The sequence below is a fragment of the Mytilus galloprovincialis genome, chromosome 4, assembly GCF_965363235.1.
Source record: "Mytilus galloprovincialis chromosome 4, xbMytGall1.hap1.1, whole genome shotgun sequence".
Lineage (NCBI taxonomy): Eukaryota > Metazoa > Mollusca > Bivalvia > Mytilida > Mytilidae > Mytilus > Mytilus galloprovincialis.
The window spans coordinates 13,998,648-14,013,295 of NC_134841.1; the positions used below are offsets into that span (position 1 = coordinate 13,998,648).

Sequence of the window (14,648 nt, forward strand, 5' to 3'; positions counted from 1 at the left end):
AGCTGAATAGGATTCTGAATCTTCATCAATAATTACCTTTGAATTTTTGAAGCAGGTATTTACCCAGTCTTCCCACACATACACACAAAAAAATAACACAACGGAATATTTCTAGTCTTCAACAGATCTGTCAGTTCATTCATCCACACTATCTGTAATATGTATTAGGTATGCTCAATTGCAGGTGCATGGTAAACAATGGTTCAATTTCTATTAATTATATATCACCATGCCTTATATTATCATGTACTGAAGTACGACGCTAGATTTAAACTGACGTGGAAAGGTAACACCCAGCCACGAAAAGCTTCATTTTATGAAGCCCAGGTGCTCATGTGGTCTAGCGGGACAGCTACAGTGCAGGCGATTTGGTGTCATGATATCTCAGTTTTATTTATCTCAAATTTATAAAGTAAATGTAATGAGTGACAAATATAAGTTCTATTGGATAAAGTTGTGAAAAATCTTTCTTGGAGCAAATTTTGTTGGTCGATGGATATACACCATCATTTGTAATCAGCTACTTTAGTTCATTAATGACAACTTTCAAATACAAAAATGAAATACAAACCTTGTGTAAAGATGAGGGAAAAAATCAATACATGCCTTTATTGATAGTAAAATATGAAATATTTGCACATAAAATTTCTGTATATTTTTATTTCAGCTCCAACAATACCAACAATAGTGGTTACAAGTACAACTACTCCAACGACAACAACATCAGCAACAACAAAAACAACGGTCCAATCTACAACAACAAAAACAACTACACAAAGTTCAACAACCAGGACAACGAGTACTCAAAAACCAACACCAGCTCCAACGACAACAAGAACAACAACTACTACAACTCAATCAACGTCTACATCAACAAGAGCCACAACTACAAAACCAACAACTACCAGGACAACCAGCACATCAACAACAACCAAAACAACAGTTATTATTCCAGATACAACAACACATTCTAATGTGACTGTCATTCCAAGTAAACAACAAAAACGTGAAAATAATCTTGGTGTAGTGATAGCAGTGCCGATCGTCATACTTGTGATAATTTTGATAGCAATACTTGTAGTCTTTATTGTAAGGATTAGAAGACTCAAACGAGGTGTTCCACATGAACGATTCCATGATGATATTATAGAAAACAACCAAGACAGTCTTGGTATGAATAATCAACTGTATGATCTAAGCCTACAGCCAACAGGCAATGGTTATGCAGAAGGTTCTCGTCCATCTCAAGATGGAGATAAATTAAAATTATCCAAAAATGGAAATGCATATTATGCTAAAAATGATAGTTTTAGTAATGATGCATCTCCGAACTCATTTGCTAATCCTCTATATGGTAATGCGAGTATGGAAACAAATGTAGAACAAAAAGAAATAGATTTACTTAATGACAGTTCTACGGCTTAACAGTGCTTTGTTAAATAAATAATGTCAAATAAGTGCTTGATATTGGTGCAGTTCTTTGACCCGAGGTAAGAAGTGGATAGTACTAGCTAAGACATACAAATTTACTGTCAGGTTTAGTGCCATGCTTTAAAGATGGTAAATATTACTTTGAATGACAAGAAAAGTATGCAAGGGTATATATATACCATAAAACATTGTAAGTTGCAACTTCATAAAAAGTTATTCATAGTGTTTTAATAAACATTTTTTTTATATTTTCAAAGTAGATCTAGGTATTGTTGATTCTATATTAAGGAAATATAATTAGAAAAAACACAAAGATAATTATACTTCAAACTGTAAAACTGTGTACACTGATTATTTATCTTTTAAAAACAGCAAACACAGTGTCAGTGATACTATAAAAGTTTCCCTAATGGTTGAACTTTTTGATAATTTTTTTTAACATGTACACTGTACATGTATAAAATTATGAAATACATTGGGCGGTTAATCATCACGAACTCACATGACATGTTAAACAGGCAGATATTTGCATTATGCATTGGCAATGATTCAGATTATAAAAAAAATATCCTCCCTCCAAGGCTAATATAGTATTCTATCATTTTATAATGGTCAACCCATTTTTTTACTGTGTGTTTGTTGTAGCTTTAGGATTAAACAACGAAATGTTTCATATCAATGAAATAAAAATATGTGCAATTATATTGGATTGTTACATTTGCATGTAAATTTTAACAATGGGGACCATTAGATTTCCTTTTCGATTGAATAATTCTCATGATTCTATTTCACCTTTTTAGCAGATTTTCAATATTTTCTGTTTGAATTTGGAATTTGTCTTCATTAATATTGAAGGTCCTCAATGGCAGAGTGGTCTAAGTAGTTAAAAACATATAACAACTGTAATCACTAACCAGTCAACAATGAGGTTGTGAGTTCGGACTCTAATTGTGAGGGTGCACCAGAATCCAATCTTAATTGACTACAATTTTCAGTTGTCCTGTTGAAGGTCATTGTTTTCTCTGGGATCTCTGACTTCCTCAACCAATAAAAAGTGGCATTGCTTAAAAGTGGCATTAAAACACCAAAAATCAAACCAATAGTTATTAATGATTTTAACTTATTTTGGTAAATGTACAAACATTTTTGGTTTTATAATTTCGTGGGTAAAATCATCCCAAATTTCTTTAGTGCAGATTTGAATATTTTTTGCATCTTATATATGTCTTACAAGTGCTAAAAAAACTTTCAGACTTTGTTTATTTCATTGTATCTGATGCATTTCTTTAAATCTATAAATTTAATGCTTCTCAAATTCTTGTTATATATCATTGTAAGAATGTATGAAATATTATAAATAATCTGATTTTTATATCCTAATGTTAATGATCTTCACGCATGGCCAAAACAAGTTATCTATGTAATAATTATTTTGCTTTGCCAAAAATATATTTTTTCAATATGTTCATAATGTCTGTTTGTCATCATTTTTAAACCATATTCGATCATATATAATTTATATTTGAATGTTATTATTTCTGATTTGTGTTATAAGATTTGATATTCTTTTAGTGAAATTGTTATTATAATTATCAATCACAGAGGAATAGTTTTTTACATTAAATGTCATAAGTTGAATAACATTATATGTATTAATTTTAGTGTTGTCAAATGTAGGATTGGTTGAATGAAAACATGCGAGCATGATCATTGATGAGTAGTGTAAAAATTAAACATGTTTGAAGCAGTACAAAGAATTAAAGGTCAGCATGTTTTTAAGTTGACCCTGAATAGTTTATAGTGAAACAAAGAAAACTAAGATAAATTATTTAAAAGTGGTTTTCTTAGCGTGTAGAAAGCATAATGTCAGATTAAGATAAAAGGAAGATTATACATGCTTTAAAAGGAACACAATAACTAAAGTTTATTGTGTGCAATAAACGTTTTGTTTAATGGTAAATGGAAGCATGTTCTTCATTCAAAAGAAAAAGTGTGTTTGTCAATATCGAGTAAGTGTCATTACCCAGTCAATCAAATAAGTTCCAGTAGAAGATTTGAAACCCTTTCCATATTTGTTACTCTTTTATTAAACGGTTAGTTGGTGCTATGTTTTATGTTTTCGTTATTGTTAATAGGTAAGATAGTCATGATAGTAGGTTCAATATATTTTTGGAAATTATTTATAAAACGTTTTAAAGTGGATATGGTTTAGCTGAGTACCATCTAAAAGTTTAAAATACTTGCACAGGGTTTGACTCCCATTAATTCAAATTGAATACACAGGAATAGGAATTTACAATCCAATAGGAATAATTACCTCTTCCAAAGGAAACAATTGAAATTTGTCATAAGAATTAAAGTCTTAAGAAGCAGGGTATTAATTATGTACCCAAAAGAATTATACAGCATAATGACCACCAAAAGTCTTTAAAATTGGAGAACAATGGGCTTCTCTTACTAGATACCACAAGCATATTCAGGTTGTTTGTGTGTTGTAATGTTGGTGTGTTAAACACTTAGTACATGATAAGTTTGTTCGATGATTTAGTTTTGTACTGTGTTATAATGTCGGTGTGTTTTTTAAAACAATAAGTACATGATAAGTATGGTAGTATGGTATGTATCTCATTGATGAATGATTTATTCAGTATGTTGATATTTTTATGAAATCATTATATCATATTGTAGTCATGTGATAACCATTAAATCTGTCTCATTATACACAGGCTTTTTTTTTTAATTTGTAATGTATACCCGTAGTTTGAACATATTTATTTATTATAGTGGATTGGGAAACAAGTTATTGCAACTTATATTAATCCCTTTCCACTTTGCAGATGCGAGTGCTGCCTAGTAGCGTCCATTAGCTTGCTCTTTTTTCAAAATCTAGCTACAAGGGTGTCCTTTATGTGCAAGAGATGTCTTAACATGGGACAGCTATTTATTGTCTACTTTCGATAGACTACCCTGTATGCCCTTACTTTTCTTCAGCAGTACAACAATTAGCAATATACAAATAAAATAAAAATTGTATCAAATACAGAGATGTAATCATGGTAATTTGATTGCAGTTGAGACCTCTATCTACCAAAAGACAAAGGACAAGGATGTCAAAAATCAAAGGTCTGCAAAGAACAAAATTCATACTATATATGCTTAGTATATAAAAAAGAAGATGTGGTATGATTGCCAATGAGACAACTCTCCAAAAGAGACCAAATGACACAGAAATTAACAACTATAGGTTACAGTAAGGCCTTCAACACTGAACAAAGTCCATACCACATATAAAAGGCCCTAAAATTAAAAGTAAAACAATTAAAACAAGATATATAAATTAAAGGTTTAATTTATGTACAAAAAAATCAATGAATAAAAACAAATATGTAACACACCAACAAACGACAACCACTGAATTACAGGATCCTGACTTGGGGGACAGGCACATACATACAGAATGTTCAGTTACTAAAAAGGTTAGACTTTGTGCTTTGAAAATTGAAACAATGGAGCCACCAGGAAGAATCATTTCAGCCCACAATTCTTTTTTTATATGACATGAATTTAAATAAACCTAGCAAAATCACCATGATACAACTGCATGTGCTTGTCTGTGTATTTAAATCATTAAGTCATAGGCATTCCTCGGAGGTCATCTCCATGGTTTATTATAGATCTTATATACACAAAAAATGCTGATACAGGAGATTAAATGCATTGCTATTTGTTTCTTTTGGACTTAAATACTCCTTATTATGACTGCTTAAAATAGAACATTATTATTTTGGGTCAAATCTGTGAACATTAATCTGACATCTCCGGCCAAGTTTCTGCCCTCTGATGAAGATGACTGTGTCATAATCAAGTACCCAGAAATTATCTTTTTCAAATTATTGTGCATTTGTCCAACCAATTAAATGCACTTCAACAAATAAAAAAAATCAGATCATTAAAAACAAACATTCATGTAACAAGGGGTATTGGTTTGAAAATGAATATATCTGGATGCTATAATAACCATATAGAGATGGCAAAATTAAAATGGTACTTTTTCAGCTCACCTGGCCAAAAAGCTTTTCTCGTCACTTGGCATCCTTCGTCCATCATCTGTCATTCACTTTAACAAAAATCTTCTCCTCTAGATCTGAAACTACATAGACAAAGTCAACCAAACTTGGTCACACTCATCATTGGGGAATCTAGTTTAAAAATGTGACCAATGACCCCACTTGCCAACCAACATGGCCAACATGACTTGAATTAGAACATATGGGTAAAATGCAGTTTTTGGCTTAGATCTCTGAAACTAAAGCATTTAGAGCAAATCTGGACATGTGTAAAAATCTTCATCAGGTAAAGATCTATCTGCCGAAATAATTTTAGACAAAGTAGACTACCGATTGTTGTGTAGCTGCTCCTGAAAAGGTCGTATGATGGAAATTTTGTATTTTTGGTTATTTCCTTTCATATTAATATAGATCGAGATATGTGAACAGCAATAATGTACAGCGAAGTATGATCTACAAATAAGTCAACATGACCAAAATTATCAACTGACTCCTTAAGGAGTAATTGCTCTTTATACTCATTTTTTAACTATTTTTCGTAAAATTTTGTAATCTTTTGCAATAATCCTCTCCTCCGAAACTACTGAGACAAATTTAACCAAACTTGATCTCAATTTTGTTGTAAAAAAATGTGTTCGATGACCCCTCTTGCCAACCAACATGGCCCACACGGCTAATAATAGAACATAGGGGTACATGTAGTTTACGATCGCAAAAATGTTTGAGGTCGTCCTCAGGCATAGATTACCTTAGCTGGATTTGGCAAAACTTTTAGGAATTTTGGTCCTCAATGCTCTTCAACTTCGTACTTTATTTGGCCTTTTTAACCTTTTTTTTTATTCGAGCGTCACTGATGAGTTTATTGGTATGACGTTGTAGTCGGCGTCGTCTCGTCAGCGTCGTTCGAAGACGGATGGTTTCCTGATAATAACTTTAGTATAAGTAAACAGAAATCAAAATAACTTTAACACAATGTTTATAACCATTGATTTGGGGGTTATGGTCCCTAAGGCTTAGGAATTAGGGGCCCAAAGGGGCCCAAAACAAGTATTTATCTAGTTTCAGGTTAATAAGTTGTGTATAAGTATTTCAACAGTTCTGAAATTGTACCACAATGTTTAATACCATAAGTAGAAGGTTGGGATATATTTTAAGGGTTATGGCAAACAGTCTAGGAATCAAGGACCAAAAAGTGGCAAAAAACAAGCATTTTTGTAGTTTAAAGTCAATAAATTGGAGTTATCTCTCTTTTTCCAGTGATTGTTGAATCACCAATGCTTTATGAAATTTTCTTTGAAAATTGGAGTTATCTTTCTTTGTCCAGAATAGTAGTTGAATCAACTTAAATCAATGCTATATACAATATACAATGCAATATTCCTTTTACTACCAACTGATAAATTAAAGCAATCTTTACCATTGAGTGATTACAAGCACTCTGATTGCCATTCTAGGGTTATACCCCTTTACAAGTGGAAAAATTGAAGAATTTCTTAGTTTCTGTTCTCTTAACTTAAGTTTGCAATTGTCTCAACTAAATTTAATGAAATGTGTATATAATGCTTATTACCTCTAAACTCAGTTTAAGTTCAATTTTTGGCAGCTTCACTTATACTGTTCTTGAGTTATGTCCCTTTATATGCTTGCAGGGGCATCATCTGTGTCCCTTTGGACACATTCCCCATTTATTTTTTAGAAATTACTATTAATTAATATTAATTTTAACCATGACTGTATGACATTTTATATTTTAATATTTTATGATGTATTTAAATGAGTAGTTATTGTTGCAAACTCCATTAGAAATTTGAATTGAGATCATTTTTGAAATAAGAGAAAGAGGGAGGTGAAAAAAATAGGGGGGAGTCATTTTTTTTTTCTTCAAATATTTTTTTTTGAGAGGATTAATATTCAACAGCATAGTGAATTGTTAAAAAAAAACATTTTTAAGTTCATTAGACCACATTCATTCTGTATCAGAAACCTATGCTGTGTTTTAATCACAATCCAAATTCAGCGCTGTATCCAGCTTGAATGTTGTGTCCATACTTGCCCAATCCGTTCAGGGTTCGACCTTTGCGGTCGTATAAAGCTGCGCCCTGCGGAGCATCTGGTTAATCTTATTCTACATGATTTCAAAAACCACAGTAGATACGGGTGTTGCTAAACGGCGGAAACGGAAAACGGAACGGAAACGGAAAAAAATATTCATATGGACGGAAAATAAGAGGGAAAATGCAAAGAACTACGAAAATAAATAACGACTGAAGTATAAATGAAATCACACAACAATTATGTTGACAATAGAGTAGAAGCTAGATATCAAAGAAAATATCAAACAGTTTTGGAAATACATAACTTTGATAGCTAAACAAAATGAGATGCTAGAAAGAACACGTGCCATTCATCTAGGTCTATGTGCATCTTAAACAATAGGAACTCTAGAACATTATAGACTTGAATAGTTCATGATACAAATTTCTCTGTCGTCTTCCTGCAGTTTTTACCAAAAACACAAGAGAGGATGAAAGTCGTCCATCATTTAAGGTAAATTATTACTTTAAAAGGCTACTTACTATGACGGAAATATTAACTGGTTTGTAGATCTTGTCTTGCTGATTATTTTTGTTTCAATAGTTTCTAGCTATCGGTTGTAGTTTTTTAGCAACACCCCAGTAGATACAGGTGAGCGACACAGGCTCTTGAGAGCCTCCAGTTCTACTTTACTATTACAAAATCATTGACAGCGTAACATGTTTATCTAAAACACATGATTGACTATTAAGCCCCGTTCTATTACATGTATTTAGTTTAGGGGCCAGCTGGAGCACGCCTTCAGGAGCGGGATTTTCTCGCTGTGTTGAAGGCCCATTGGTGGACTTTGGTTGTTTTTTACTCTTTAGTCGGGTAACGGGGTTGTTGTCTCTTTGATCCATTCCCCATTTTCATTCTCAATTTTAGTTGTCTTGTACCCTGCAGCTGATGTAAAATAAAAATACTGGATACGTTAACCTTCAATATTGCTCTTCCAGAGCGGTGTTTGATTGACCCTGGTTGTCTTCCAACCAACACAGCTAACGTTGATCTGGACTTTTTTGAGGTAAAACAATGTTTTTTTTTAGGTAAAATAAACAAGTTCGAGATTCACAATACATTCCATGTCTGTTTATATAATCTTACCATACATACGTCATTTAGTAAGATATCGGTTTAAATCGCATTTAAAAGGTTTCACATTTCAATATTTTTTGGGCAATTTGCTTTTAAATATTGAACAAATGAAGATGGTAAATTTCACATGATGTGGTTTTTCTGGATTGTTTTTGTAAGGAAAGTTGACAATTCACATACGCCGATTTAACTGCGTCCCTTTTGTTGGACTTTGTATTAAAACAGAAGGGACTTTTTGGATCAAAGTTTATGACAACTCTTCTCATATATTTTAACCAATATAATTGTCCTTCAAATCTTTCTATTGTCTCATATTTAAGCACTGCGTCCTGTTTTCTATGTGATAACACCAAATAATATTTATAATTTGAAGCAAAACACAATTTTTTCTTTCTTGTTCTGCACTCTATTTCTGTAAATTGTTCTGGGCTGGGCGTTGCAATACATCGTGCCTTCCTGGATGTTAATAATGTTACTGTTTTAAAGTTAATATTAAGTACAGCAACCGATATTAGACCGCAAAAGTACTTTAAGCTTGATTTCAGTAGCTGTGGTCTTATTGTTTTATTTATTATCATATAGTTTTTCATAATTTATGTTTAACTTATGAGTTTCTATATTACACATATTAAAAAAATAAAAACGTGCAGGCAATACTCAGTGTAAAATCACCAACAAGTTCAACGTTTCTGAAACTACTAGATATTTCTTAATAATATCATAAATATTCTATTTATACCATTATGAAACAAAATTAACTTTTTCTCTCATCTTTTAATTCAGGTTGAGTGTCCCGACTTTTTGTTGGTCAGACTACTGCTTTTGTCACGGTTATCTACGTGTGTCATGACGAAACAAATTAGGACTAATTATTTCAATCTTTCTGTATTTCAACCTACATTGTATATTAAATAAACCATTATACTGTTTGTTCAAAGATTTTCTTTTTAATGCCAAGGAACGGTAATTGTGCTATGACACAGAGTTTAGTCAATTTGGCATAGAACATTGCCTTTGTGAAATATAATAATAGCTCGGAATCGAAAAATAATGCATTTTTCTCCTTTATTTTCTGAAATATAACTGAATGAGTTCTTTCAAAATATATACATGTATATTTTTATAAAAAAAGAACGTAAAATCGGCGTTTTTTTTCTTTAAATATGAATTAAAATCATAAATGCATAGATTTTTTCTTTATTATTGATACTAAAAATTGAAAGCTAATTTTTATTTGAGTAAAGTGACTTTCGATCGCTTATTCAAACTGAAAGTCACACATAGACAGTTGACATTTTTTTCCCTATGTTGTTTCAACTTTTTATTCACATAATATGGTAGCCCGTTTTATACATTTCGGTTGCTTTTATTTTAAATGATTATTTTTATTTATATAAGGGTTTAAAAGTCATATAATGATTACAACAATTATTTGAATGAAAGGTTTAAATGAAAACCCTTGAACAAACAATATAATGGTTAATTTAATAAAGGTTGAAATATAACGTGTGAAATTAATCCTAATAGTAAGTTACAATGAATCGTTCAAGCTTTTTCTTCTTCAAAGAATGATTTGAGAAATAAGACTATCACTGCTACATGTAAAATCATACCTGTAGCGGGACAATTTTTAGAATATCCCTATCCATATTATTGTACATAAAAATACATTTAAATATAAAATTAAAAGAGATGATGATGTCCCGTTTTCCAACTATATGTACCTTTTTCAACATTTTTTTTAACTGTAAATGAACAAATTTTAGCAAAAGGTTTTACTGACTGTAAAACGGGTGGTTAAATAGGTTTTTAGATATGTAAATGTTACGCTAGTTGCAATCGCAGACATCATTACAAACATGGTCATATCGAAACAATTGAGAAGTGTAGTTTATACATTTTGACCCTCTATTATCTTTTGCAAAGAGGGTCAACATTTATTGACTACTATTACTGTAAAATTGTATGGAAAAGAGCAAGAACACATTTGATGAGTATTCAAATCAGTAACAGAAAATGTATTCTTAAAAAAATAAAAACATAAAAGGGGGGGGGGGTTCCCACAAGCACTTCCATTATTTAACTGCAAATGGTTTTACTTCTAGGTTCTTCATGAACTCTTTGTAGACAGATTGCTTAAGTACGATATATATATATATAAATTTAAATTTATTTTAAAAAAGCTTTAAAGCATCACGAAATTTGAAATACGTGTATTATTTAGAAGAACTTATACATGTTTATATAGCATGTTCAAATGAATATACATGTTTGCATGTAATTGTTTTACCACAATTGGAAACGAGTACTGACGCATGGGGTTAAATTGACAATCTTTCTCGGACTAGACTACACATGTATTAATACACAAACAAAATATTGAAATTTCCCAGTGGCAAAAGGCAATTAATGTTTTGAGAACATTAAAACTTTAAAGAATAGAAATGAAGCGCTATTAACGATTTTGAAATTTAACTTTCTTCTCATATTATTCGCCATTCAATGGCTATTATGTTTTTATTACTACTTAGAATTTTACATACGAGAGACATTTAAGATATGACTGTTAGAGTAACGAAATTACGTATACTGTGCTGTGTTCATATCATTCAGGATATAATATATATAAAAGATCGAAATAATAATTTTAGCTGGACACAGATTGGGTTATGGAATCATTTCGATTAGGTGAACCTGGCACCATAAACAATACAGAAACACATAACCAAGTACTAGGAAACTACAAGGAAGAAACGCTTGGACGTAGAGAAAATGTTTATTATGAAACAGGAAAAACAACTCCGAATTCAACAGATGACAACAGTTATGACAAAAATTCAGAACTATTGCCAACATCCGGAGAACAGACATCAGGCAACTTAAAATCAATTTCTTCACAGGCTGCTAGACAATTTTCAGCTGATGTGAAACCGCCATATTCATACATTGCCTTAGTTACGATGGCAATTGAAAGTGCGCCAACTGGAATGATGTCGTTGAACGAAATTTATCAGTTTATAATGAATCGATTTCCATATTATCAAAAAGACCAACAAAGGTGGCAGAACTCAGTAAGACATAACCTATCTCTGAACGATTGTTTTATAAAAGTACCACGTGCTGCAGGACGCCCAGGAAAGGGAAGTTATTGGGCAATACATCCAGATTGTAAGGATATGTTTGGCAATGGTAGTTTCCTTAGAAGATCATCACGGTTCAAAAAGAATAAAAAATCAGATGACTTTAGCAAAAACCCGTTTGGTCACCTGTATGGGTCTCATTCTGCACTTCCGGTTCCACCGCCATTACACTCTCATCAATTTCCGTTTGCTGCTGATACTAATTCATTTAAATGGACACCATTTTCAGGATATGCACCTCAAACTCAAAGTGAACATTCTCTGAATTCTGCATTTGGTACAAGTTTTGGACAGCATGTTGCTGCACCGTTCAGTCATTCAATGGCAGCAAGTAACGCAGACTCGTATTATTCTCCAAGCTATCAAACTCTTTCTTCGTCGCCGTATAGTGGATCATCGCATCATTTTGGACATCAGAGACTCTAAAAAAATTCAATGTAAAGTTGCCGTTTAAAAGAAAACAATATCTAAGACAGGTGGGTGTATCAGCAAGAGATTTTGTGCAATACAAATGCCTTATTTCTCAGTGAAAGTACATTTCCATTCAAATCAAAGAATATTTTGTATTTATCACATGCAAATATACTCACCTTTATAAATTATTATAATGTTGTTGGAAAAAATAAAAATATTATAAGTTGTATATTCAAACCTTACTTTTAATGTTATATATTTTACTTGTACCAATTAATTACTGAGGGGGTTAAAAAAAGCGCCAAATTGCGAAATATGTAATTTAACATCACAAAAAAGCACGTGTGTTTAAGTAGTAAATTATTCCATGCATCTGTGTACTTTACTAAGCATGATATAGATAAAAGGTAAAACGTGTAGGTGTTTAAGCGTGCTGTTGGAAAGACTGTTTCAGACTGTGTTCCAATGTTTGTACTGACCTTTAATCATAGATGGTAACTGCAGCCAACCATAGTTTAATAAAGAACCCTATGAGAAATATAACAAATAAAAACAGGGCACTTTGATATATATATATATATAAAAATGAGTACCTACATTTGCGCAGATTTTAAAATGACACCCATTTCATTTGCGCGGAGAAACGGTATTACGTTTGCGCGAATTTACCTGTAGTTTACCTGAGTTTATTTTTACCTGTAATTTGTTTTTCGATTATTGTTTAACTTTGACATAAATTGGCGATCATACCACATCTTATTTATAAACATATATAAGACAAGTCTTTATTTATTTATATAAATATTTAAAAAAAAAACACAACATATATGTAAAAGAAACGTTTTGAATATCTAAAATACAGCGACTATGAATAAAACGTAATAAACATGCGGATGATATACATTGTATCGATATACAGGAATAATTTATAGTTCAGTCCTTGACTGGTACTTGTATCCTAGCGATTTGAGATAGCCTTGACGGGAAATTTCACCATTTTTAAATTTTAGAAATTGTTGAACGGTAAACTGAAATTTCTCTTTTTTGTGAGTTTAATAAGGACGGCGTGCATAAAGCTGAGTCCACAAACGTAACGTCTTCAAACTTATAAAATCGGAATTCCCCCCAATAAAACGTAAGCGTAACAAACACACTGGACACTTAGTTTATAACATGATTTTAAACATAAACGTTCAACATATTTCATTTTTTTCAAACAACAAAGCACAGCAAATGCATATTTTGGAAATCTATAAAAATATATGCTAAGAGCAGTGTAATAGAAATAATAAGCGACTATTCCGTGGACCCTATTCAGAAAACAGCGTTAAAACGTCATTTCTTTTAACTGTAACATAAAAGCTGGACATTAAAAAAAATCAGGTGTTCAGCCTAGACTATCGAATCATTAATATTTTGCAGATTTTTTTTAAACCTCTATATATGCACATTTGGAATATCAAGTTATTTTGTAATAAAAAATAGAAATTACATATTTTTTCTTGGCAATTCTTCCAAATTACTACTTCTTACACATAGCGAACTATGTTCCAAACTCATTCACCATTGCTGTTTTTGATTTTTTTGGGGGGTAAATTTCGTATAACGTCATTGACGGACTCCGAAAAATTCTATCATATGAAAATGTGTGTAAATATGTTGAATTTGTATAAATTTTATGTCAAAAAATCTATTTTATGCTTATCTTATGTTACAAGTTACACATATTTTTGCCGTTTTCTCTATGTTCGTTTTATACTTTATACATGGAATTTTGATAACCTTACTAATAATGTGGATTTTAATGGCTAACACATATTATTTTATCATTCAAAAACCCTTCATGTTTTAAGATATTTATACAAGGTTGAATAAAACACTTTTTAAAAGTACATTTTACAGTTGCCGTCAACTTTTGTGCACGCCGTCAAGGGCTTGGTTATCGCTGCCGCGAATTTTAATGTAAGTAGTCGCTTGAACTTGTATAATAATCTCAACAAAAGTGTATTATTCTAGCTATTCCGTTGAAATCTTAAAGCTTGGCGTAAGATGGTATAAGGTATAAGTACATGTGCATTAGAAAATTTGAATATTGGACGAAAACAGCAGAGTTGTCTTTCTTCATGCTGATATCTCACGAAAACTCAACTCTTTAAGTAAAATTCCAATCTATAAAATCATCTAAATGATTATAGATGAAGACACCTTTGAAGTCAACAAAACTATATTATTATGTGAGCAGAGCGAGTTAAAACTCTCCTTCTCATACATTGACTTTTCATGTCTATACTACCCTTATCGTTTCAAGCTATTGAACTTCGAATTTGCTTTTAAATAGGGCAACCTCCTTGTTAGTGTTATACAATTGATTTCCTGGGTAGATAGGCATTTCCCATTACATCAGATTTCAATTTGTAAAGTTGTA

The 14,648-nt window shown here is 31.6% G+C and overlaps 1 protein-coding gene across 1 annotated transcript in view; it reads left to right on the forward strand.

Annotated features, from left to right (window-relative positions):
- LOC143071411 (uncharacterized) overlaps positions 1–1,679 on the forward strand; it is a 51,461-nt gene extending 49,782 nt beyond the window's left edge. The window contains exon 31 of the mRNA XM_076245673.1: positions 668–1,679. Coding sequence (XP_076101788.1) covers positions 668–1,425 — 758 coding nt within the window. The 3' untranslated portion in view covers positions 1,426–1,679. The remainder of the gene's footprint in view (positions 1–667) is intronic.
- Positions 1,680–14,648: the final 12,969 nt, after the last annotated feature.